This window comes from Candoia aspera, chromosome 3, assembly GCF_035149785.1.
Source record: "Candoia aspera isolate rCanAsp1 chromosome 3, rCanAsp1.hap2, whole genome shotgun sequence".
NCBI classification, from domain to species: Eukaryota; Metazoa; Chordata; class Lepidosauria; order Squamata; family Boidae; genus Candoia; species Candoia aspera.
In genome coordinates this window covers 183,991,598-184,015,816 of record NC_086155.1, presented here as the reverse complement: position 1 = coordinate 184,015,816, position 24,219 = coordinate 183,991,598, and the positions used below count along the sequence as shown (strand labels likewise).

The 24,219-nt window shown below is 39.7% G+C and overlaps 1 protein-coding gene across 2 annotated transcripts in view; it reads left to right on the top strand.

Annotated features, from left to right (window-relative positions):
- Nucleotides 1–10,686: 10,686 nt before the first annotated feature.
- The window catches only part of RUNX1T1 (RUNX1 partner transcriptional co-repressor 1), a 160,238-nt gene continuing 146,705 nt past the window's right edge, over nucleotides 10,687–24,219 (top strand). The window contains exon 1 of one of the 2 annotated variants that reach the window (XM_063299473.1): nucleotides 10,687–11,455. Coding sequence is in view for 1 of the 2 variants with exons in the window: in XM_063299474.1 (XP_063155544.1) it covers nucleotides 11,428–11,455 (28 nt within the window). In the remaining variant the exon portion in view is untranslated. The remainder of the gene's footprint in view (nucleotides 11,456–24,219) is intronic. The other variant, XM_063299474.1, reaches the window with a different exon arrangement.

Here is a 24,219-nt window from a genome sequence, read left to right as displayed (position 1 = left end):
CAGAACCAACATTTCAGCTTCTCCCATTAATGCAGACCAGAGAGGCATAACATTTTTCAGGACAAAAAGTCTGTACTTTGAATGACTTTGAATAACACATGAGGGGAAAACTTCCAAAAATAGGTAATATTAGGCCAAGAAGAAAATAGAGGCAGGACAAAATTTACATTTCCTTAAAATTAAATTCAGCTTGCTTAATTTTCATTTTCTGACTCATTACAAGCTTACGACCATTTTTTGAGGGACTCTGGGTTATATCAAGTAATTATATATAGTCATATACATTCTTGAGCCTCAGACTTTGCACCCCTTGTATAAACAATAATGATGCAGAAAGCAAAGGAGCTATGTTTCCTTCCAATGGTGAATTACTGGTTCCCCACAAATTTCCAATATACAACCTAAAATTACAGATGTCATCTGTGAATGTTCTGCCATTTAAAAACAAAACCCTCCTTGCAAGTACTGTATATTAATAAGAAAATAATGTCATATTTTTAAAAAATAAAACTTGGCCAAATGTTAATAGTTTTTCATAACTATTAACTGTTTGAAGTATCTCTTCATTGCCAGCAAGTGGTTGTCTAATTTTTGTAGCCCAGATATAGTAGCCTTCTTTTAATAAGTGTGTTTAATTTGCAGCCTTAAATCACAAGCCTGAAATAGCTGAATTGGGGTGTGTACACATATTGGTATTAATGCAACCATTTACACTTTCTGCTGCATGATAATCAGTCCTGTTCCAAATCTCATTGCTTTTTGTGGAATTTAGATATGATGGTAACTTTTGTTGGACTGTACTGAAGTCAAAATGTCAGACAGAGGTTTTGGGGAGTTGGGGGGTGGCCTGATTTTTCCCTGGAGAATTTGAATGACATAATAAAATGCATAGAACGCTATCTTAGATTTACTACAACAAATAATTTTTCCTTAGATAGCTTTTTCTTTAGATGACAGCATATTTGGGCACACAGGAGACAGATCTGGAACAAAAATATTTCGGAGGGGCTAGACTTTTTCTCTGAGGTAGTCACAAGTACCAAGCAGTAGTTCTGCTTTTGCAATTCAGCTTTGGAGGAGTTTATGGTCCTGTTTAGGTAAACAGCTTGCGACTGTTTATTTCATTACTGACCAGTAATAGGCCACCATTGTTTAATACAGGTGTCTGCCCAGCAGGTGGGAAATTGAAAGAGCCGTAAGAATGTGTGACCCAGGAAAATGGTCTGCCCCTTCCCACACTTCCCACATAAGGAAGGTGTCCTCTCCCTGCACCTCTGTGTCGGCATTATGGCAGCTATTACTGTACATTTAGCCTCCAGAAACCTCCACAGCAAAGGGTTTCCTACGTTTTCACACTGCAGGAAACTAAATTAGCTCTTTTCTCCATCAGTTGAAATTAGGAGCTCACATTTGAGGCAACACTTTGTAACAAATCTTCAACACTGTATGTCAATTCCACCCAGTTTCTCAAATCAGACATGTTATAAAATGTTAAATCTTTTCAGGATTAGTTGCTGCTTTCATAACAAATAGAAGATGCTTCACTTTCACTAGACTAAGTTGCCAACCCTCTATACATTATTTCCAAAAAAAGACTTTGAAGGTGTTTAGATGTGCAGCTCTGAGACCTTAAAATATAGCAGTTCTGCAGGATGTTCCCCAGAAATTGTTCCAATAATCACAGTGTCACCTAGATGTAAAATAAAATGCTCTTTAGAAGCAGTAAGCTGAACTTCTGCTAAAAGATCTTCCATTAACCTTCAGAATATCCTGAAGGTATTGCATAACCTAAATGGCAGCACACTGAAGTCAAATATTAATTGTACAAATGCAGTTTGTACTGTATGTCAGAATAAATTAAAATGTCATCTAAATATACTAAAACCCCCTTGTGCAAATGGTCATGGAGGACCTCATTGATGTATTGCATAAATACTCCAGGAGCCCCTGACAATCCAAATGGGAGCACTTTGTATTGGTAAGAACCCAAAGGGCAGTTGAAAGCAGTTTTCCATTCACCCCCCACCCCCAAATTCGAATCCTAAAGTAGGCTTCCCTGAGATCAAATTTGGTGAACACCTTGCCTTTCAATAGGTGTGCTAGCATGTCTTTCATTAAGGGGAGAGGGTATTGCTTATTGAGATTGCATTTACTCCACAGCAGTCTGTACAGAGTCTAAGGGAGCCATCCTTCTTTGCCCGGAAAAGGACCGGAGCTGCTAGAGGTGAATTAGCAGGCTCAATGAAACCTCTCTCCAAGTTTTTATCTATGAATTCCCTGAGGACCTTTTTCTCGGTCTCTGTCATAACATACATTTTCGGTTTGGGTAATTTAGCCCTTGGGTCAATTTCGATGGCACAATCAGTTTTTCTGTGTGGAGGTAATTGGTCATATTCTCTTTCATCAAACACATCAAGAAAGTTGGCATATTCGGGTGGAATGCCTGATTGTGCATCAGGTTTTCCCATTGGGATCTGATTGAGGAGTATCCTGGCTACATTCCGCCCGTTCCGTGGCACAGTCGAGAGGTTGCCAGCACCATCGTTAAACAGTAAGGCGCCAGACTCCCAGTCAAATTGTGGTTTTCTACTCTTTAGCCACGGGAGTCCCAGCATGATGGAATAGTTGGTGATAGGGGCCACAATGAATTGCAAGGTTTCCTTATGCCCCCCCCCCCAACCTCAGTTCAGAATTCAACGGGACCCCCGTGGGCAATGGAACCGTCCATCTGGGTGAAAATAATTGGGTGCTTAAGTCTTTTAGTTTTGAGGCTCAGCATGTCAATTAAGGTGGGGTATATTAAGCATTTTGTGCACCCCGAGTCTAACATTGCTGTCAAATTGGCTTTGTGCTAAGTTCTTAAGTTTTTTAGCTCTACTCTCACCAACAAGGTGGGGCAATCATCACTCACCAAAGGATCTTCTTTGTCATCTTCCTCCGAAGTAGACACGTTGCGCCCAAGATTTTCCACCTGCTCGCAGGTGCGATCTAGAACAGGTGAAAGTCATTTCCCGCCGGTTTCTGTTCCTCCTCTTCAGAGTCTTCACTTGACTCCATCAGGGACTTCATGTCTGGATCCTTTTGTGCCAGCGCTGTCACAGCTGTCGCTTTGCATCTGGTCGGTGGGGTCTTAGTCAGCTTGGTTCCTCCTTTAGGTGCATCGGACTCCCCACCTGGGCATTCTGCTGCTCAGTGGGTGTCTTTTCCGCACTTGGAACAGTTGCCTCTGTTCCATGTGCAGTCTTTTGGGTCCTCTCTGTCCCAGAATAGCTTTCTCTGGGTGGAGGGAAACTGCCCTGGGGCTCCAGTATTCTTCCCTGTTGCTTGCGCTTGGAGTTGCCTACGGAATTGGTATTGAGTATTCTCTACCTCCCCTGCTAGGCAAATCCATTCTTTTAAGGTAGGAGGTTCTCCACGGCAGAGCGCCCATCTCAGGATCTCTGGCTGCAAGCCCCCCTTGAAATAGTCAATCTTAGTGGCCTCCAACCAGTCCATAACTTTCCCAGCAAGAGCTTTGAACTCCATGGCATACTCCACCACAGTTCTCCCTCCTTGCCTAAGTTGCTGGATGCCCACCTTCGCTTTCATCTTGTCGAGTGGGTCCTCGAACCGCTCTCTCAGTGCCCTCATGATATCTCACAGGCTGTTCAGCTCAGGGGCCATGGCATCATGCAGTTGCACAAACCATTCCACTGCCGGTCCCCGAAGCCTGGCACTTACCTGGCTCACTTCCTTGTACTCGGTGGGAAAGAAGACCCATATTCCTTCATATAGATGGACACGTTAGTCAAGAAGAACGCCAGCTGTCATGGATCGCCATTGAATTTAACTTTTATTTCTTTGGGGGTCACAGTTGGTGCCACCTCACTGTGTGCCACTCTCCCCCACTCGCCTTGGCTCTCCGGGTGGCCTCCACTCCACCGGTGCCTTACTGGGGATTCGAAATCCCAGGTCGGGGTTAGGGTGCGTCACCTTCCTCGTGGGTCCGGTGATGCCACTCTGGATAGCTGAGTCGAAATCTCTGCCAAGGGGTACGCCATGGTTTCAAGGATTTTTGACACTTGTTGCAGCACTACTTCCATAGCAGACATCACTTCCAAACCCCTCATTTCTTGCAGAGTCCCATTGTGGTCTGATATAGTCCCATGGGACCCCGGGCTCCTCACCTTTACTTGTTCCTCCACAGGTGGAGGGGCTCGTCCTTCCCCCTCCCTGGGTCCAGACTGCGAAGGACCCATCTTTGGTTCTTCTATGATTATGCTTGGTGTCTGAGGCTCCCTCTCAAAATTGAGGGAGAGAAGAGCACTTTCCAACTCCATGGTGTTGAGCCGGGGTTCTATCTCATTCTCGCTGTCCCCGTTCCCGGAGCTCTCCTCCAACTCCACTTTTTCCTCTTCCACCTTGGCGTACAGCACTGTCCTCTCCGATGATGGTAGAGGCGATGGCTGCTTGGCCTGGGATTTTCCATGTTTAGGCATGATTCATTAACTCTCAGCTGAGTTACTTTCTCAGGAAGAGTTTCCGAATAAAACGAGATTCACAGCTTAATGTCAGCACCTGATCATTTGAGCATTCACACAATCACAGTCAAGAGGCTGGGATTCCTTTAACTGTTTAATAAAGAGAAATGAACGGTACAGAAGTAAAGTTGTGAATGGAGAGTTCCTGCTCAAACCTAGATTTAAAACTACATTCCCTTAGTTTGCTCCCTTTCCCACGAAAGCATGTCACCCCCCCCCCCATCCAGGTGGTGTTCCTGGTGTATCACAATTCATTGTCCTTTATGTTTTCCATAGCCATAATAATTCACTTCACACTCCAACCTCACACCCCTCCCATCTGGCGACACAGAGTCTGTACCATTCACAAGGAAATGATGGCAGATCCTCCGATAATGAGTTCTGTGAATACTTTGATCAGGGGGATCTGACACTATATGTACATTTAAACTTGCCAGTATCTACTGGCTAGACTAAAATAGAAAATTACTAGGCATTAGCCAACATATCAAAGGTATTGTCAATTCTACAGGGAAGGTAGATAGATTAGTTAACACAGAATATGATTATTCCATTGTTTTTCCAAATAGTGGTGCATGGATCCTTCATAGTTGGACCATAAATCAGAAGGAGTCCGGTAGCACCTTTTCTGACCAAAAATTAAAATTATTAAAAGGCATAAGCTTTAGGTTAGTGTTAGGGTTAGTGTTATGTTCTGCTTGGACAAACATCTGAAAAGCTTATGCCTTTTAATACAATTTGTTAGTATCTGAGTGCAGTTTATATAACTAATCGCTTGTACCGTAATTTGGCTGGATTATGGTTACAGCTAAGAAGACAATCTATTAACAAGGCCTTCTCGAACAATGGGCTATAATTCTGGGGAGCCATAAGAAGGAGAGAACTGGGTTGCCACATTTAAAAAAAAAAGCTGATCAGGCTTGTACGGGCAGAACAGGAACACTGTCAAAAGTCACTCTGGCTTTGTCTAGGTAAATTCATAACAAATGGTTTCAGAAATGTAAAGTTTGAGGACCTGTGTTATAGAGATTAATTTTTAATTTAATGGTATACTTATTTCTAGTTTGGGAGTTGCACAGATTCATTTATCGTGTTATGGTACTGTTGTATTGCAAAGTTTCAGATTCGCTGCTCTAACACATTGGTCCATAAAGTATATATTGCTTCTAACAATATTTCCCACATCCCTCCAATCCAGTTTTTCACCTAATGATTAGCAGTTGCTTTATTTCGCAAAGGAATGATTAGTTCTTCTATCTTATTTAAACTGCCTTCTCTCAGTGAAAATTTATGTCTGATCAACATTCAGATGTGAGTATTCCAACTTATTTCACATATTTATTTTAAGAAATCAGTTCCAAGCAGAACATCTGAACTTAATTTTCCTAGACACTAAGAATTCATGAGCCATTTTTAAGTCATCTAAGTCTACAGTTATTTAACTTATTCCACCAATAGGAAGAATGAGACCATTGGCACTTTTATAATTATTTCACAACCCTGTAGAGATTCCTTGATACTTTTTCTCCCTCCAAAGGAGGGAGTTAAGGGGAAAAAAAGATACTCTCCATTTTTCTTAACTGATAATAGCAACTATCTATGACCTGCCAAACCATTCCTTCTGTACCTGAATTATCAGAAAAATTAACAGTGAAAGTGGGCCCTATCTATACAGTTTCCTGTTCATTTCATCCTTCTTCATCACCTTCATCTTTAATGCTCAGATGTACCATATTCCCATCAGTTGCTTCTTCCACTGTTTCAATTCTGTCTCCTTGGGGAAGACTTTCCCTAGGATTTCTGGTTTGGTCAAATGTTTTCATCTTATATGCGTATTCCTGCAACTCTGACATTTGATTTCCTCAGAGCAGAGGAAACTGATAATGTCTCTATGAAGCATGTAATTGCGCACAAGTCATAGATTCATATGCTGCCCATTAAAGACTCCATATTTTTCATCAATTCAATCTGGTTGCTCAATAACAAACAACTTCCACACTATACACAAATGGGTTTCAAATATAGATGATTGCTTTAAAATATGCTATAAATTCAAGGCACAATAGGATACAGATAGAGTCTTAAGTAGTTGCCTTCTTCTCTTACTTTCAGCAGCAGAGCCCCTTTCTAGCAGACCTAGTGCTCTTTGAAAAACAATACTCAATTGATAACAATCTTGACAGATTCCAGAATGTGGTCCCTCATCAGCTTCAATTTTTCCTTGCTATAAGAGCCTAAAAGAAGCATTCAACCATTACACTGAATAGCTTCAAATTGTTCATCCCAGTCTGTCCACAGATATTTCCAGAAGATGCTTTTTAGGGTGCAATCACTTCCATAGGCCTTCTTCCATTATTTCTCTTAACACAGAAAATACATTGATGGAGAGATGAAATTGCTGCACAGTGTCTTTTGCTTAATGACCAATTCCTATTTACCTTGCTACACTAATACTCAGCTGACATTCCTTGGTTGCCCTACCAAATGAGACAAGGTGATTAAGACAGTAAGTGTATCCCCATAATGGCACCATCTTCTTTTTGAATATGAAGTAAATTAAAACGAGTTATTGAACATTATTTGCTGCTAGTGTTATTGTGATGCTACAGTTGTAATCAAAATTATTCAGCCCCCATTGCAAATCAGGTTGATTGTCAAAATGTACAGACTTTCAGCTGTTTGCAATGAACAAATCAACCAAAAGCAATTGAAATAGCTCAACACAACGAATGCTTCAAGTGGTGTCCCCAAAGTCAACTGAAAATGCAACTTATCATGACTTCTCCAGTCTCAAAATTATTCAACCCCTTCATGGCAAGCATCTTCAGTACTTAGTAGACCACCCTTTTGCTGTGATGACCTGCTGCAAATGAGATGCATAGCCAGACACCAGCTTCTGGCAGCATTCCTGATGAAACTTAGCCCATTCCTCATGAGCAGTGGCCTCCAGTTCAGGAATATTCTTGGGTTTGTGTGCTGCAACTGCCTTCTTCAAATCCCACCAGATATTTTCTATGGGGTTCAAGTCAGGTGACTGTGATGGCCACTGTACAATCTTCCAGGACTTCTTCTGCATACAGGCCTTAGTGGAATTTGAGGTATGCTTGGGATCATTGTCCTGCTGGAAGGTCCAATGATGCCCAAGCTTCAGTTTCCTTACAGACGGCATGATGTTTTCTCCTAGGACTTCCTGATACTTCGATGAATCCATCTTGCCGTCCACATGCTACAGGTTTCCAGTGCCAGAGGATGCAAAGCAGCCCCAGAGCATCACCGAGCCATCACCATGCTTAACTGTAGGCAGAGTGTTCTTTTCAGTGTATGCTTCATTCTTCTTCCTCCAGACATACTGCTGATCCATCAGGCTGAAAAGTTTGTTTTGTTTCATCACTCCACAGAACAGAATCCCAAAAGTTCTGTGGCTTATTTATATGATTTTGAGCATATTGGAGCTGACTTTTCTTGTGCTTTTGGGTCAGTAGTGGTGTACGTCTTGGAGTTCTGGCATGGAAACCTTCTGTGTGCCTGTTGCCACCAAGTCTTGCTGCAGGTCTTTTGCAGTCACTCGAGGGTTTCTCTCAACCTGCCTTCTCAGAAATCTGGTTGCAGCCATTGACAGCTTCCTTTTTCTGCTCCATCCAGGTAGTGTAACCACTGTTCCTGTAACTTTGAACTTGCGAACTATGCTTCCAACGGTGTCTCTAGGAACATTCAGTGCCTTCGCTATCTTTTTGTATCCTGTTCCTTGTTTGTGAAGGGTGATGATCCCTTCTCTTACCTTTTTGGACTATTCTTTTGACTTAGCCATACTGCATTTCTAACATGCAGTCAAACGTGACACTCAACAAACCCCTAGCCAGTTCAGGTATTTCATGTGTTCCAGCTCAAGCACACCTCATGCAACTAATGAAGCCCTTGATTAGCTGCATCAGGTGTGCTTGAGACAACACCCTGTTTTGCATACTGTATGTGTGCTGTTGTGACGGATTCTATTCAGGGGGTTCAATAATTTTGAGACTGGAGAAGTCATTATGAGTTGCATTTTCAGTTGAATTTGGGGACACCACTTGAAGCATTGGTTGTGTTGAGCTATTTCAATTGCTTTTGTTTGATTTGTTCACTGCAAACAGCTGACAGTCTGTACATTTTGACAATCAACCTGATTTGCAATGGGAGTTGAATAATTTTGATCACAACTGTATATAATATGTTGTGGCTTATTATTGGTATTGCTAGCTTTTATCTCTATTTCATGCCACTGCCATATATTGATTTGATTTACACTACAGTATGTACATTTTAACAGATTTGTACACTTCCTAGAAACTGTTGTGTGATTAATAATAATGATAGCAGCAACAAAAGTTCTTTTGGAACATAAAAGCTCCATGTCTATACTTTATTGTATATGGGACTAGGCTGAGCACAAGCAGCAAAATAAGTGAAGCATCACCTCTTCCTTAGGCAGCCAATAGTCAACCTCCAGATGATTTGGATTGGAGTGATGGGATTTGTAGTCTAATGCAACTAGAGAGTTTAGGTTGAGATAGCTATGATTCAAAGCAATATAATGTGCAAGCATCCATTGGTGAAAATACCTGGGAACATGATTTCACAGTGAAGAACAAGTCCATATGTCATACAGCCGACAAAGTTCAGATTTCATGACAGTGAATGTTTGGAGATTAACAAAATGCATGCAGTATTATTTTGTAACTCAAACCATTCATTTCCCTCCTTCACTCAGGGAGTAGGCATATTACTGTGTCTCCCCATTTTCTCTCCTAGCAACCTTGGAGGCTGAGATATTGTGACTAGCTCAGGATCACCCGCTGAGTTATATGGCCGAGTGGGGACTTGAAGCTGAGTCTTCATCCCCACTCAGTGCTCTCTAGCCCAGGGTTTCTCAACCTTGGCAAGTTTAAGAAGTGTGGACTTCAACTCCATGCTGGCTGGGGAATTCTGGGAGTTGAAGTCCACACTTCTTAAACTTGCCAAGGTTGAGAAACTGTGCTCTAACCAAAGCCCAACACTGTAATTTAGCCATAATGGATTGGGCTGCTAATGCTACAATTTACATAACAAAAAATCATTTTATATGCAGTATGTGGGTGATTTTAAGCCCACTGTCCAAGTCACAAAACAGGTGTAACATGTTTACAGAAATACCACCACTGTGGAACCTAAAGAGGGAGCTCCTTTTTAAAGAGGTAGTTACCATTAAAATCTAATTAAACAACCATATTTCAAGAAGCAATGAATGAACTGGCTAATTGCCACAAGTGTTAATCAAATAAAGCTCCAATGGTAAAGCAGCCTTTTGCATCCCAAGGTTTGTTTCCAGTTTGGAATTCTTTCAGTAAATTCACATTTGCTGAAGAGAGGGCCTCTGAATGTCTGAGGGATCATTTTATCTAGTTAAGTGTGAAACTAACCCGCCCCCCATGGGTGAAAAAAAAACATTGTTTTCATGTGTTTTTTTAAAACTTTGTCTAAAATAACAGTAATCCAGAAAAGAAATTGCAAAATGGAAAAAGGAAGGAAAGGAGAGCACACCCAAAAGAAACTGATGATTTTCTCCCAGCTAGTGTTTAAGGCAGTGTTTCTCAACCTTGGCAACTTGAAGATGCGTGGACTTCAAGTCCCAGAATTCCCCAGCCAGCACATGCTGGCTGGGGAATTCTGGGACTTGTAGTCCACATATCTTCAAGTTGCCAAGGTTGAGAAACACTGGTTTAATGTGAATGCGAACAGTCAGGCTCCCCATCAGAGAACTGGCGAGAAGAGATCTCCGAGTGGATTCCTTTCTGTCCCGGCTGTCTTTTCTGAAAGTGACGAGATACAGGCAGGGGAAGCTAACAGCTCTCCAGATGGCTGGAGAAAGTGTTTGTCTTGGGTTACTCGAGGGCGGTCTGGACTTTTAAAGGAAGCAGCAGCCGTGGGGAGCGGCTTCGCTTGGGAGCAAGTGGCACGTCCACTATATACAGGGAGGAGGCGGGAAAAGGCAGGAAAACGAAGGCAGCTTGCTGCCCAAGAGGAAAAGGACCCAAGGACAGTTAACATATACTTGACCCCCCCGCCCCGGTTTTTCTCTTTCCTCCCGACACAGATGTCTCCTAACTCTATCACCTCCCACTGCTTTAAGCCCTCCCTTCTGCACCTGGGTAGCTGAGCCAGGCCAGCTGCTTGCAGTCGGCTGCTTGACTTTGGAGGTGGCTGTAGAAGAGGAGGAGGAGGAGGAGGAGGAGGAGGAGGGGGGAGAGACCCAGGCACACTCACCCACCCACCGATACACGCGCGCACACGCACACACGCGGAGACAAACAAACAAGCGGCGGAGACGCTCCTGCAGGGCGGGTCTGTGCAGCCATTGCATGGAGCGGCTTGCCCAAGGCGGTCGAGCGCAAGGGAAGCCCGCTGCTCTATGACTCGCCGCCTTCGAGAGAGGCAGCAAGCGGGCGCCTCACCACTGACAGCCGCTGGGACTTCAGCTCGCCGTGGCCCACAAAGAGGATCTCCGGGCGGCTGCTGCCGGACTCCTGGTCCGCTTCCCCGCTTTTTGCGCCGGGGATGATTTTGCAAGCCAGGTGTGATCGCTCCTGGTTCTCGGCGCGGCCCCTCCAGTAAAGCTCCCGAAGCCGAACCGAACCTGCACGCGCCGGAGGAAGGACAGCCGGACTTTTGGCTTTGTGTTTGCTTCCCGCCCCCCTTTCCAGCGCTTGGACTTGAGCGATCGGTCGTGTGAACTGGGGTCCTCCGGATTGGTGGGGGGAAAGGAAGAAAGGAAGGGAGCGAGGTTGCGTTCCGTTCTTCCTCGCTCGCTTTTCTCCGCCAGCCGGCCTGGGGCTGTCGGATCTCTGCCAAGGAGGACGGGAACTTTTTATTTTCAGCTCTCGGCCTGTGACGAATGGTTGGCGTCTCCAGTCCTTTTCGGTGTAAGTATCTCCGCCGCCGCCCCATCCCCGGCAAAACGTGTGGCGATAGAAGGGAGCCGCGCTGTTAGATCCTGGAGCTGCGCTGAGGACTGGATTGTGGGGGCAGGCGGGGAATCCTGATTCTGTCCCCCGCGCGGCTCTTTAAGCTAGGCGGGCTCTGGTGGCAGCCTTGACGCCTCTCGGATGGAGGCTCTTCTGAGCCCGCCAAGGTTGGGTGGCTTGCCGAAAAGCAGCAGCGTCGGTTCTGCTTTCTGGCCCGATCGACATTTTTCTCAAAGCGCCCCAGCGCAGGAGCGAAAAGTTTTAGCCCTCCGTAAGTTCCGCCTGTCCTCTAGATCCGAGGCGGCGCGCGATGTGCCTCGTCCACAAGGCTTAAATTTGAGCTAGTAGGAAGTAGACCCGGGATTTTTCCCCCCTCTCTTTTCCCGAGGAAAAAGTACAGCAGCGCCTCTGAGCATGTACGGAATGATTTCGATGAACGCCGAAAAATCATAGCCGTGCGGGGGTGGGGGGAGGCTCAACTTCTAAGACATAAAACGCTCTCCCCGTGGGAAGTTGTTCCTTGCTGGGCACGAGTTCGTATGATGCCAGAGTGCTTGAAATATTTAAACACCCGTCGAGGTGGCTTTCGTATAGGCAAACATCAGGCTAGACACGGGTCAGGCACTTTCTACACCGAAAACAATGTAGAAGTGTTATGAAAAGGCATCCCTTGCTTGCTTTTTTGCAGAAATGCATTTCAGGTAAGACCACTAGGCATTGCTTTTTCATCTGCCTAACTTTTATAGAGATCGCAGTAGGTATCAGTATATGTAAGGAGAAATGCACAGAACTGGATATTAACTTAAAAAAAAACCCTGGAAATTGAAAGTTCTAATTAAATTGTATTCAGAGGGATTGGATTTATGAAAAGGAGTCTAAAACAGGATGCTGTTTTGTAAATGCATTGCATGCTCCTAACTAAGCATGTTTACTTAGAAGTAAGAGTCACTGAATTCAGTGGTTCTTCCAGGTAAGTGCATTTAGGATAGAATTACAGCCTTAGCTTAGGAATCATTGATATGTTTTCCTTCAAATCAACCCAATTCAAAAGTCACAGAGGATCACTAACCATTTTCATTGGTTTGAAGTTTTATTCATTTTACTGTTTCATTGTTAGGAGAGATTGGTCAGGGAATCTCTTAAACTGTTTTTGGATTTAAATTAGCACATATTAGCCAAATTCTCACTGTATTCTTTAGATATGAAAGCAGAGTATTACTACCCTTGGACCAGATATGTACTGAAATATGTGACTCACATGCTGAATTATATCTTTGAACTTTTTTTTCTTTGATAGCACATGTGGAGATAGTGGTGGGGTAGTGTGATTGTATGTATGTAACTTGGAAACAAGTCCCATTGCATTGAGTAGGGCTTACCCCTAGGTAAATGCATAAAGATGCAGCCTTAGATTCCATATAGATTTTACACTGCATTTTATGCAAAAGGGTTTTCCTAAGAAGCATTCTAATCTGGCCCACCCCCTTGATGGATGACTTTTGAGTCTTGGAATGCAAAAATTCATGTACTTAATGTAACTCTGACCCCTTTAACTTTAACATTGCTTCTCCTAATTAATCTGTTCAGGTCCCAGACTTAAATGGCTGTCTGCAGCTGCTGAAAATTGATTTATTCCCTGATGGTGGTCTGAGTTGCTGACCAAATCAGATTTTTTTCTTCTTTTCAGTTCTAGTCCAATTTTAATCTATTTTGATTCTTTAATGAATGCATGGTTTTTAAATAAACAAAAAGCTAGGCTTCTTAATGTTGACAAAATACTGTAATAGCAATTTCAGAATTTCATCACTTGAACATTTTTGCTGATAGCATAATGTACTTCAAATGCTCTCTAAACTGGCACCTTTTTAAAAATTAGATGACATTGTTTGCTGAGAAAGGTGCTCCTCATACTGATATGATGGACTTCTACATAGTTTTTATTTCAGCTAATTACTGACTAAATAGACTGTAGAAAATAAATAGATATGGCATGGATGATATTCTTATACTAATTTCTAATGGTTTGTTTCATAATTGATAATGATATTGGGGTTTTTAAAAAAAAAATCTGGAAAGCTTCCTAAATAAAGCTGACCAATACGATATTCTATAGCTACAAATTTTTTTAAAGAAACAATTGTTTTCTAAAGACTCTCTTCTAGAAACCCAATCTAAATATTATTTACTCAGAAGCATTTGTCAATATACAGTCACTAAATTAGTGATGGGTGGTTTCTTCAAATCTCACCAGTGATTAAACGTCATTGTATTCACAAGTACTTTCTTTAAAGTATTGCAATGAAACTTTTCAAGATGGTATATCTATTTTCATTGTGCATGATGAATCAGCTTGGTTGATTCTACCTCTCCCTTTCCAACTCTCTAGTATAGAACTATGTAATACTGTAAATATAGTTTATCATTTAGTTTAGAAAGACCATAGCAACAGTTGAATGGGAAATCCAACCTTCATTCACATAGTAATGAGAAATACCCTACTTTCAAAAACTCATGAATGAACTAATAGACAAGTCACATTCTGTTCTGCAGTGGAATGTACTTAATATTAGGCCATTTCATTCTAGTATCTGCTGCTGTTCAACTTGTTTTTCTTCAAAGGCGTCCATCATTTCAGTGATCCCTATTTTGTTTTTGAAATAGCATTTTACCCATTCACATTGTTAAGCTAGTGTTGGTGACCCTCTACTAAAGCACCACATGTATACCTTTGTTTGCATCAATGTGTCATCCTGAATGCTGCTGCTGCACATCATATCTTATGCTGAGAAGTACTGTTCGTTGCATAGAAAGGGGGAACAGGAAGCTCACGGCACCTGAAGCAGTGGTCAATGGCCAGCAAGCTTAAGGAATTCTTCTCTGTCAACTCCTATTTCTCACTGTTTTGAAATGGAGTTCAGCTGACAGTCACTGAAAGAAAAACCACTGAGGTTCTTAGCAGGCATTCTGAAAGCAGCTTGTATTGAAGACAGAGGGGGAAGCTCTCTTGCAATTGGTGTTCGTTCATACTTCGACTTTGTTTGCCGCAGTCCCATTGCTATTAAAATATTAGGTAATTCCAAAGGATTGATGATGGATAATCACTGTGGCAGTATGAATCCCCCTTTTTTTCAAACAAATATTTTCCAATGCCCCCATCAAGTTAGTTTTGGAACCACTCAACAGAAGTAAAATAATCATCTGTTGTTGGATGAAGGTGATTTCTTATGAATTGGCTCTGCTTAGAATAAGTTTTCTAAATGGTCTTTTTCTCTGAGCCCTGACTTGGGAAGTGATAGTTACAGGAGTTTTACTATCACATAAAAAGGAATATTACTATTAGAATGTAAATGGCCCATCTTTCGTGGAAGAATGGACTCCAGTGTGAAATTTTTTAAATCTCCACATTCCTTTTAACATGCTGAGCACTGAATGATCTGGGTAGACAAAAGCTTTCAAATACATGGCATAATTACTTTTTCACATGAATTCGTACATTGTTAAATGCAGCATTTTTTTAAAAATAGAATGATTATATTCTAATTCAAGCTTGCTTTTGTTTAAGTTTATAGGGGAATAAAAGTAGTAGTGAATAAGACCAGTATTTACAAGTATGAATGGTTAAAAGAATGATTTTGTAAAGAGATTTTGATTTAGAATTTATTAGCTTAATCTGAAAGACATCGACATCCATCTTCATTATTTTTTTTCACCTTCCTCTGATAAGAAAGTTCTCAAATGATGTTTGAAGAGCAGTGAATGTTTTATTAAAGTAAGCATTGCCTCAGTATAATGGAGGTAATTGTGAGTGATAAGAACAGAGCAGGGCTCTGTATGTTGTCTAAACAGAGAGAGCTACTTTTGCCCTATTTCTAGAACTCATTTGTATAAGAGAAGGGTCACCTGTCTGTTCACACTAATTAAAGACTGAAGTGGTAAAGCAAAGAAATGAATCTTGAGATGTTTCCTTACAGAGAAATGTAATTATATTATTTTATTATAAATTAATGCTGCATACAGAGGACAGAACTAATTTTGAAAGGAACTAAATGCTGTGTGGTTGCAGTGGACTTGTATTATGCATCAGAGATGGATGAGAAGGGGATGCTAGATTTACATTAAGTATGCATTTTAGTCACAAATTATAACATTGTTCATTTTAATACAAGGCATACAGAATAGTGGAGAGGAAGTCTTCACTAAAATGGAAGAGGAATTGTAACATTTTATTCCAAGTATGTGTTTTCTGTGCGTTCTACTTGACCTTATTGTGTTGATGCAGATGACCACTAACCTTAGAGGAATAAAAATATATACTGTGCCATAAAAAGATCTTAGGAATTGCCACCACATCTGCTTATAGTAATTATGATCATAATTAACGTAAGAATTATAAGAAGTAATGACAAGCTGAGCAAAAAGGTATTATGGCATAATGGTCATATGTTGGTATTCTCACATTATTGCACACTAGAATTCACATATTCAATGCAAGAAAAGATATGTTAGATTTTGAAGCATTAAACAGCTAAAAAAGCCTCTCTGCCTAAGGCGGATGGACCTTTTTGATTTATAAGAAGGTGGTCCATTATTAAGAGAATCAGCTAAAATTAAGATTTGTAGCCCCAAGCTTGGACTTTCAGACAGCCTTGATTATGAATCTCTCATACATTTTTACTCTGACCATCAAGTATATCACATATATATTGCTTCCTTTTTAAAGAAAAGTAATGGAAAGTGATAATAGTTTTTTTTAAACAAAAAGTAAGATACCTTATAAGGGCAATGTATGTAGCAGATCTGGAAAATAAACACAAGGAATTTTGAACTCAATACTTGGAGAGAATCCTTTATTGGAAGCTGTGCTGTAGAACTGATGCCAAGTCCACTGTTTCCTACATAATGGCTGCACAACCGGTGCATATTTGTTCTATAGTGTGGCATAGGGTAAAGTTCAGATTGCTTTTAAACCAGCAGACTATGAATATTGACTTGAAATTAAGTCTGACTGACTGGATTCAGTCAGTTTTGTTAAGCCATGATCAACTTAATCTGATTTCTTGAATAAATTACAATTATCTGGATATACATAATTCACTAAGCCATGGTTTACAAATCATAATATGTTAAACCAAAATCAAACCCACATATGGAGTATGGGAACCCAGCCACGGCATTTCATAGAACTTCATAGAACTGCAAACTAGCCATCTATGGATTTCACTGAAGGTAGCATGCTACATATAAAATTGCTACTACCGGAAATGATCTATTTGCAGTGAGCATGCTTCTGATTTTATTTGAATGTGTATTTGATTTTTCTTGAATCTAGTGACCCAAAACATGAGTATTAAGAGAAAGGGATAACAAGATGTGGGAATGTTGTGTCTTTCAAATATGTGAAAAGAATTGCAAGCCAGTTTAAACTAATACGTTCTTTTTCATAGTGTACATTTAGAAATTTCAGAGAACAATTTTCCAGTTTTTCCTTTTCCTATTTTAGACTGATTTTTTGAAATAAAATTCTGTTGCAGTTACTGGGACTTGGTTCTAATTAATTATAATGATGATCAAGCTAATAGACCTGTGTCTTAATGTTTTTATAGAAGCAAATGTTGTAAGTATAAGCCTTATAGGAAAGAATACCATGTGCTGTGTCTCAATAATGCCACAAAAAATTTACATTATTAGTTTGATTGATTGATTACGTGTCATCAATTCAGTGTTGACTCTTAGATTATTATTATTACTATTAGTTTAGTCGAGGATTTATCATAAATCTCCTTAATGTATGATTTCATTATAGCGATACAGTTTCCACATAAACAAATCTCTCCTGTGATGTTAGGTTCTGGTTTTGGCCTTTTATCTCCCACTTATTCTTTGGTGGAAAAGGGGTCCCTGTGCTAAAAAAGATTTTGGATAGGATAATAGAGTGCCTGTCTTTTGCTTTGCTGTTGACCTGCAGTTATTCCAAAATAAATTAACCATCACCATTATGGCAATGATAGTTCATTTCTACTTGTTGAGAAGTGCCTTGTGGATCAGGTCAAACATCAGTCTAGGTTTACATGCTATGCCTGATTATGGCAAACAGATACAACTTGGAAGACTGCAAGCTGGGACAAATAACTGGGGAAAGACCTTTGCCTCTGTTTGACTGCATTTGATATCCAGAAGAATGCTTCTTCAGAATATAGATGCACCACTTTATTATGGCAAATAATTAATAGCACTTGATCTTTTCTCCAAAAGCTTGTAGAATATGTTGGTTTGTTAGCTTATTTGATATACAGTATTTTCTTTCTACTTGAGTTTATTCTGATTTCATCCAGAAACTGTGTTTCAGTTTTCAAATCAGTCAGGAGAGGTCTCAATCTCCAACCATCTAATTTGTCATTCTTCAGTACTCCTGTGTGGAGAAAGAATAATAACTTGTACAGTACAGTTTTTTAAAAAAAACATTGGCTTTGCTATTGAAAAGCAGTGGATTAGAAATATGTCTTTCTTATGTTTCATAAGCATATTAGATACTGAAAGAAGAATCTAGAAATGGTCAAAGACTGAATTCAGTATGATTTCCTAATTTATCAGATTATTTCACTCCATTGTCTGTTTCACATGAATTAAAAGAAAGGGAAACCTTAGTTGGCAGTTCAGGGAAGAGATTATAGATTGTGTATTTCATTTATTAACATGTTGAAGCCAATTAATTTGAGGTAGAATGCATGGCTCATTGGGCTGTCAGTTTAGCAGATTAGGACACATAGTTCAGATCCTAATTTAAGGTAGGTCATACTGATGGCATCACCACCTTTTTTTGTTCCTCCCTTTATAATTGTGTTGTAGGGGGAAGGGACTGGGGCAGGGGAAGGAAACATGTAAAAGAAAAAAATGAATGTGCAGAGTAAAAAAAGAGAAGTCATGTTATCTGGGACCAGAGGTGATTCTCAGATCTGAAAGAAATATCTGGCATAATTAACTGTATTGTACCAAATGTTTTCAAATGATGATGATAATAAGGTAAGTTTTTATGGGCAAATTAAAATGAACCCAATACATAAAATGTATTACCTAGATTGGCTTTCTCAGTATAACATATTCTAGTAAAGAACTCCATTTTGTCACATTTCTTCATCAAACAGGAACATGTTTCTGCTAGCTCTACACTGAAGGAAGACAACTAAAACTATTCCAGATTGCAAGTATAATTCACTCAGCTCTGATCGGTGGCCCATTACAGTGTGGTATTGTGCATTTTGCAAAATTAAACACAAGGAGAAAAGAGCAAGTACTCCATGGAACAGGCAGGTGACTGACACGAATGAATAGGAGAGGAAAGGAAAATTAAATTGTTATTCAGTGGTAAGAGAAACAGAGTTAATACGCTATGGGGAAATGAATGAAGATTTTAATGTTGACTTTCCTATTTTAATTTCTAACCCTGGGGCAAATAACTTGATGCTGCTTATAAGGTTGTACTGCATCTATAAAATTAGATGATTTTGTAGTCCAAAACTCTGGGAGATCCTGGATTGCCCACAGTTGGGTGTTTGATACTGGGTTGAATTCCCCATGCAGCTGTGAAAAATTGGATAGCCTTGGACCACTCACCGCCTTTGAGCGAATGCAGCATCAGAGGATCATTATGAGGATAAAACACGGTCCATAGGAGTGATGCACACTACCCTAAGTTCCTTTGAGGAAACTCAGATTATAAATATAGTAAATCAATTTGCCTTTGCATCCATTTTTTACTTCATATCTTCTGGGGCATGACACCTAGCTGAGAAAGAGCATTGCCTAGCATTCAGTCTAGTCCTTTTCAGAGAGAGAGAGAGAGAGAAAGAAAAAAAGATAGGTGCTTATGAAGTAAATGTTAACTTAAGGGGAAAAAAATATGGAGAGCTGGAAACTGCTTGCAGGTCTGATTTCTTAGCTGGTGTGTGTGTGTATATATGTATCAAAGTTGGTCTTTCTACTTCCAGAAGGAATAGCCCCCCTCAGTCATAGGCCAATGCCTTTCTCTCCCCCTCTGTTTATTTTTCCTGCCTCCATCTGGATCAGGCTGATATTGTAATCACCCTGATGCACATTGCCTCTCTCTCTCTCCCCCTGCGCCCCCCCTCTTTTCTCTCACACACAATGTGCCATCCTGACAAGGCTTTTACTTCAGATAAGCTGCAATGTGTGTTTAATGAATACAAAGCCCTCGCTGCGCTGCTGTCTCGGTCCTTGCCCGTGTGCTCCTCAGCCAGAAGGTAATCTTCAAGTGGAGGGAGGGAGGGTGGGCGCACGCTTCTCCCTCTTCTGCAACAGCCCTCTCCTTTTCTCTAAATGATGCTAAAGTCGATAACAGGCTCCAAGTGAAGATGTAACCTCTTATCTTGCCTCTCCTCTTAGTTGGTGGAGAATTTACATTTAAAGATTAGCCTGGAGTGAGAGGAGAAGAGGGATCTATCTACCTGTGTGTGTGTGTATGTGTGTGTGTGTTGGGGAGAGGTGATGGAGACCTTGCTGGCCCTGCTCCCCCCCCCCCCAAATCAATTACTCAACTGGATTTGCAAAGGTGGGATTATTGTCCCCACCTTTCCTCACTCCACTCTGTTTATGTTTAATTGGTCAGCCTGATTGGGTTTAGGATTTTTTAAAAAAAAAAACATGATAAAGAAACCATGGCTTTTTGAGTGGGTGGAGGAACGATAGATTGACTGGATTTTAAAGCCTGAGATGGGAATTAAAAATGAACATCATAACAACATGGTTTTAGTTGAGATGACATAGATCTTCCTGTGTAAGATTTTTTTTTAAATAATACTCAGAATTCTTGAAAACTGGAAAAAAATGATAAGTCTAATAACTGAGAAAAACATGATTAATTTGTAATTAATATTTTAAACTTTTTATTCAAACATTTAAGCTAAAAAACAAAATGAACCATAAGTCAGCCCAAAGAATGGCTGTTTGTAAATAAGCTCCTTAGAAAATCAAATAAATATTTCTTAACTTGGAGGGATTGACCCTTTTGCTACAGTGCTTGGTCAGGTGTATGCATAGCTAGCTAAAGAAACACAATCCAATAGCTGCAAGCCTAATTAAAATCTGTTTAAAGCTGAAAGGGGCGGGAAGTCATGTATCCATGTTGACAACAGAAGATCAATAGGATGAGACAATACAGTCCCATTACTTTACTTGCATTGACTGAATATATTGACATTTCAGGTTTACGACTGCCTCAGTAAGCATGATGGAACACAAGTTCACAAACCAGGAGGCAGGAGTGCCACATATATTACTGTATGTTGTGTCTGCCTTCAAGTCACCTTATCATTGAAGCAGAATAGTAATGGATAACTGCAGAACACTTGGGAAGCTTTAGATCTCTATCCGTTACTTCAAGCAGATCTTAGGAACTTCTTTAATTACCCCAGGAAATTATAGTATCTCCTTGTTTGCATTTTGCATGTTATGTTGAGGAGCAGATGCTTAATTTTTTTCTGTGAGAATTGGTTGGCAACTGTGTTCAACTCTATTAATCCTTCATAATCCAGAGTTCCATTGGATTCATAGGTTGTATGAGAAATAAATGGTTTAATTTGAATACCATTTCTTTCTCTGGGTATGTGCATTGGATCAGCTTCTGATACAATTGAGTTTTTTGCCGCCGCCTTGGATCATCAAGTCCGCTGTCTGTGTGTACTGATATATTTTGAAGACATATTAAATATGAAACATATTAAAACCTTTATTATCTCAAATTCTTTGAGATACTCTATAAAATGGAGCTGGTAGTACAATAAAACTCATCAGTGCTAGGTAAGCATGGAGATGGAAATTAATTTAAAGCAGACAAAGAGCTAATATGACAAGAATCATTAGCGATTTAACTCATTTTTAAAAAAAAACGTCAATGAAAATATAGCATGAATTCAAATAGTACTGTAATAATACAACAGTTGTGGCCATGAAGTGAACTCCTGATGCTCCTCTGAAATGGTGTAGAGAAAATGAATCCTTCATACCATTTTCATGAAAATTTTAGTTTTCCGTTTGATCAGCAGGTGCTGCTGAGATGAAAGCCACGTGTAAATTTTCAGAAGGCCATAAGTGTCAATTCAGAAAAGGAAAGTGATAAGAGAAAATGCAATCAGTTTTCCTGTTTTCAATTTGTGCAGGATTTGAAGAGCTGTTTTGTTAAACTGCTACATCTGTTCCAATATGAATATTGAACTACTTCCACTAAAAATAACACCCTATAATTTGCAAGCCACTGCAATCTTTTGTTAATGTGAGTGGGTTATTGGGGGAAAAATTGGTTCTGAAAAACTGATTCTAGCTTAATGTGCATTTTTGTTTATTAGCACTTTTATCAGGAGCAAGAAAAATAGTGTTATGCAGCTAGGAATTTATCATAGTGATGAGAAATAAAAAATGTGTTTTCATAAGTAAACATTAGTATGTTGTTTAGCAGATGTTAATTTGGGGAAAAAGTAGTTTTGAAACCAGCTTTACAATAATATCTTAGGTTAAAATCTAGTATTTATTGTAATGTGACCTTTATTCATTTTCTACTATTTTCCCACTCTGCAGTGTAGCCTGTTTCTTATTATACCAGCAAATCAAAATTTTAAGGTAATCAAGGGTATTTTAGTTAATAGGGCTTTCAGAGCAACTTTTTCCATATTTAAATAAAATGGTTAAATTATGCTTGAGTGTATTCATTAAAAATCCTCTTCAGTAATGTTGTTAATCAAGTTTTATGGAATGCGCAGGATACAAATTTTAAAAAGCAAGTGGGTGATAAAAAGTATAGAACAGGCAAGGGAAAGAGCTAGGCATTTGTGAAATCAGATGTTTTATTTTTATTTTAAACCGATGGAAAAAAATGCAAAGTGATATTCAAGATGAGGTAATTAGTCATGAAAAAAGGTTAGTATGCCAAGAGATTTTTCATAATTGCAGTATGTACCCATGTTTTGAAGTAGTTTTAAATACACATTTTTGTTTGGATTTATGATAATATTTTAAATACAACCAGTGGCCTGCTAAAAATAATATAAAATTGGAAGCTCAGTTGAATAAGTAATTAGGTTAATTATTTCAGTGGAATAATCCACAAGAGAAGGGAAAGTCTCTGAAGAATCTTTACTTCTCTTGGATCTCCTCAGTAATCTGGATGCACTGTTATAAAATAAAACAGAAGATCTGAAAGAAAAGAGAGCTTATGTTACAAAGCAGTTCTTGTAGTAATTGCCATTATAGGCAAGACTCCATCTAGTGGAGTGAATTTGTTCTTCCAGTAATAAAAAGGAGACTGGACTATTGTTGTAATTTTAAATTATTGGTTAGCATAGGTTAGCACAGGTCATTCTCCATCGCATTTTAGAAACAGGAATGTTAACCACCATCTGAGAAAGTAGTTTCACAGCCCACATCAGTTATACAAGAACCTATAGTTACCTCGATGGCTATAGGAAGCTTCAATATCTGCCTGGCTGGATGTTAATATGCAATTTGCATAAGTACCAGTCATTACCACCAACCAGTTTCCCTTTGTGATTCACTTTATCTGAAGAGCTATAGGCTACATTGCTTGCCTGACTGATGATGACCACACAGTCACCTCCCTAGGTGGTAGTTCAAATGTCATGTTTCAATTCGCCGGGTCAAAAGACTTTCCACAATGGACTGTCTGGCTGATGTTCTGTTTTCAGTGTAACATTTCCTGATTGGCCTAAGAGCAGCAGGAAGCAAACTACTCTTTCATCATTTCATCACGACATGTTGTGTTAATACCTACAACTTAAGGTTGCATCAAGATTTTCATTTTGACACTTAACATGTTTTTTTCCTCAATAGTTCAACATTTTTTAAAAAAAAACCACATTTATATCTGCTTTCATACACCAGCTAAGTATCTGTTTTTCCCCAGAACAATAATCTAGTAGCAAACTAAATATTTTTAGATGTCCTGCATAGTGAAAGGTTTGTGTCCAAGAGGGGTATAAATAGAAAGCATAGCTGATGCATTTAAAATAAACCAGTTAAAAATGCAAAGTAGCATACAAGAAAGATCTTTGCTTGAGGGCCTGAGAAAATGCAATTTAATGAACTGATTAAAAGCATCTTCTCAGATAGGCCTTGACTGAAGACTCTACTGGCCATGGAATGATGCCATTCCAAAGAAATAAGGTGATAGAATTGCTATATGGACCAATGGATAGTAAGAGGCAGAAATGTTTGTTCCAATATGAGATAATTAGAATGTTATAGGAGAAGCATTTAACAATACTTCTGCAAAGGAAACTTGGGAAGAATGCTATAGTTGATTAAGAAAGCATGCTTAAAGGGACTTCCAGGTAGGATTGTTTGATAAAGTGATTAAGTCTCTCAGCTGCCAGAAATCTGATAGCATTGCCAGACATTTACAAACAATGGTGCCAGATTGTGGATTTGTTCTTTAAACATAAATTACTACTGTTGCTGTGGGGAAAATGTGGAAATATTGCAGAAAAACTTAAAAGGTAAATGTCTCAGCAGATTCAGTAAGAGTAACAGAGTTAGGATTCTACATTTGGACTGCAGAGTTGTGTTCTTTGAGGGAAGACTAGTTCATGAGTGAAAAGATGCTTAACTTTATTACCTAGTACCTATCACTCCAGCCTGAGTTTATCAGGTTTTTAAGTATACTACAAAGCTGACTTGAAAAATCAGTGAGTGACATA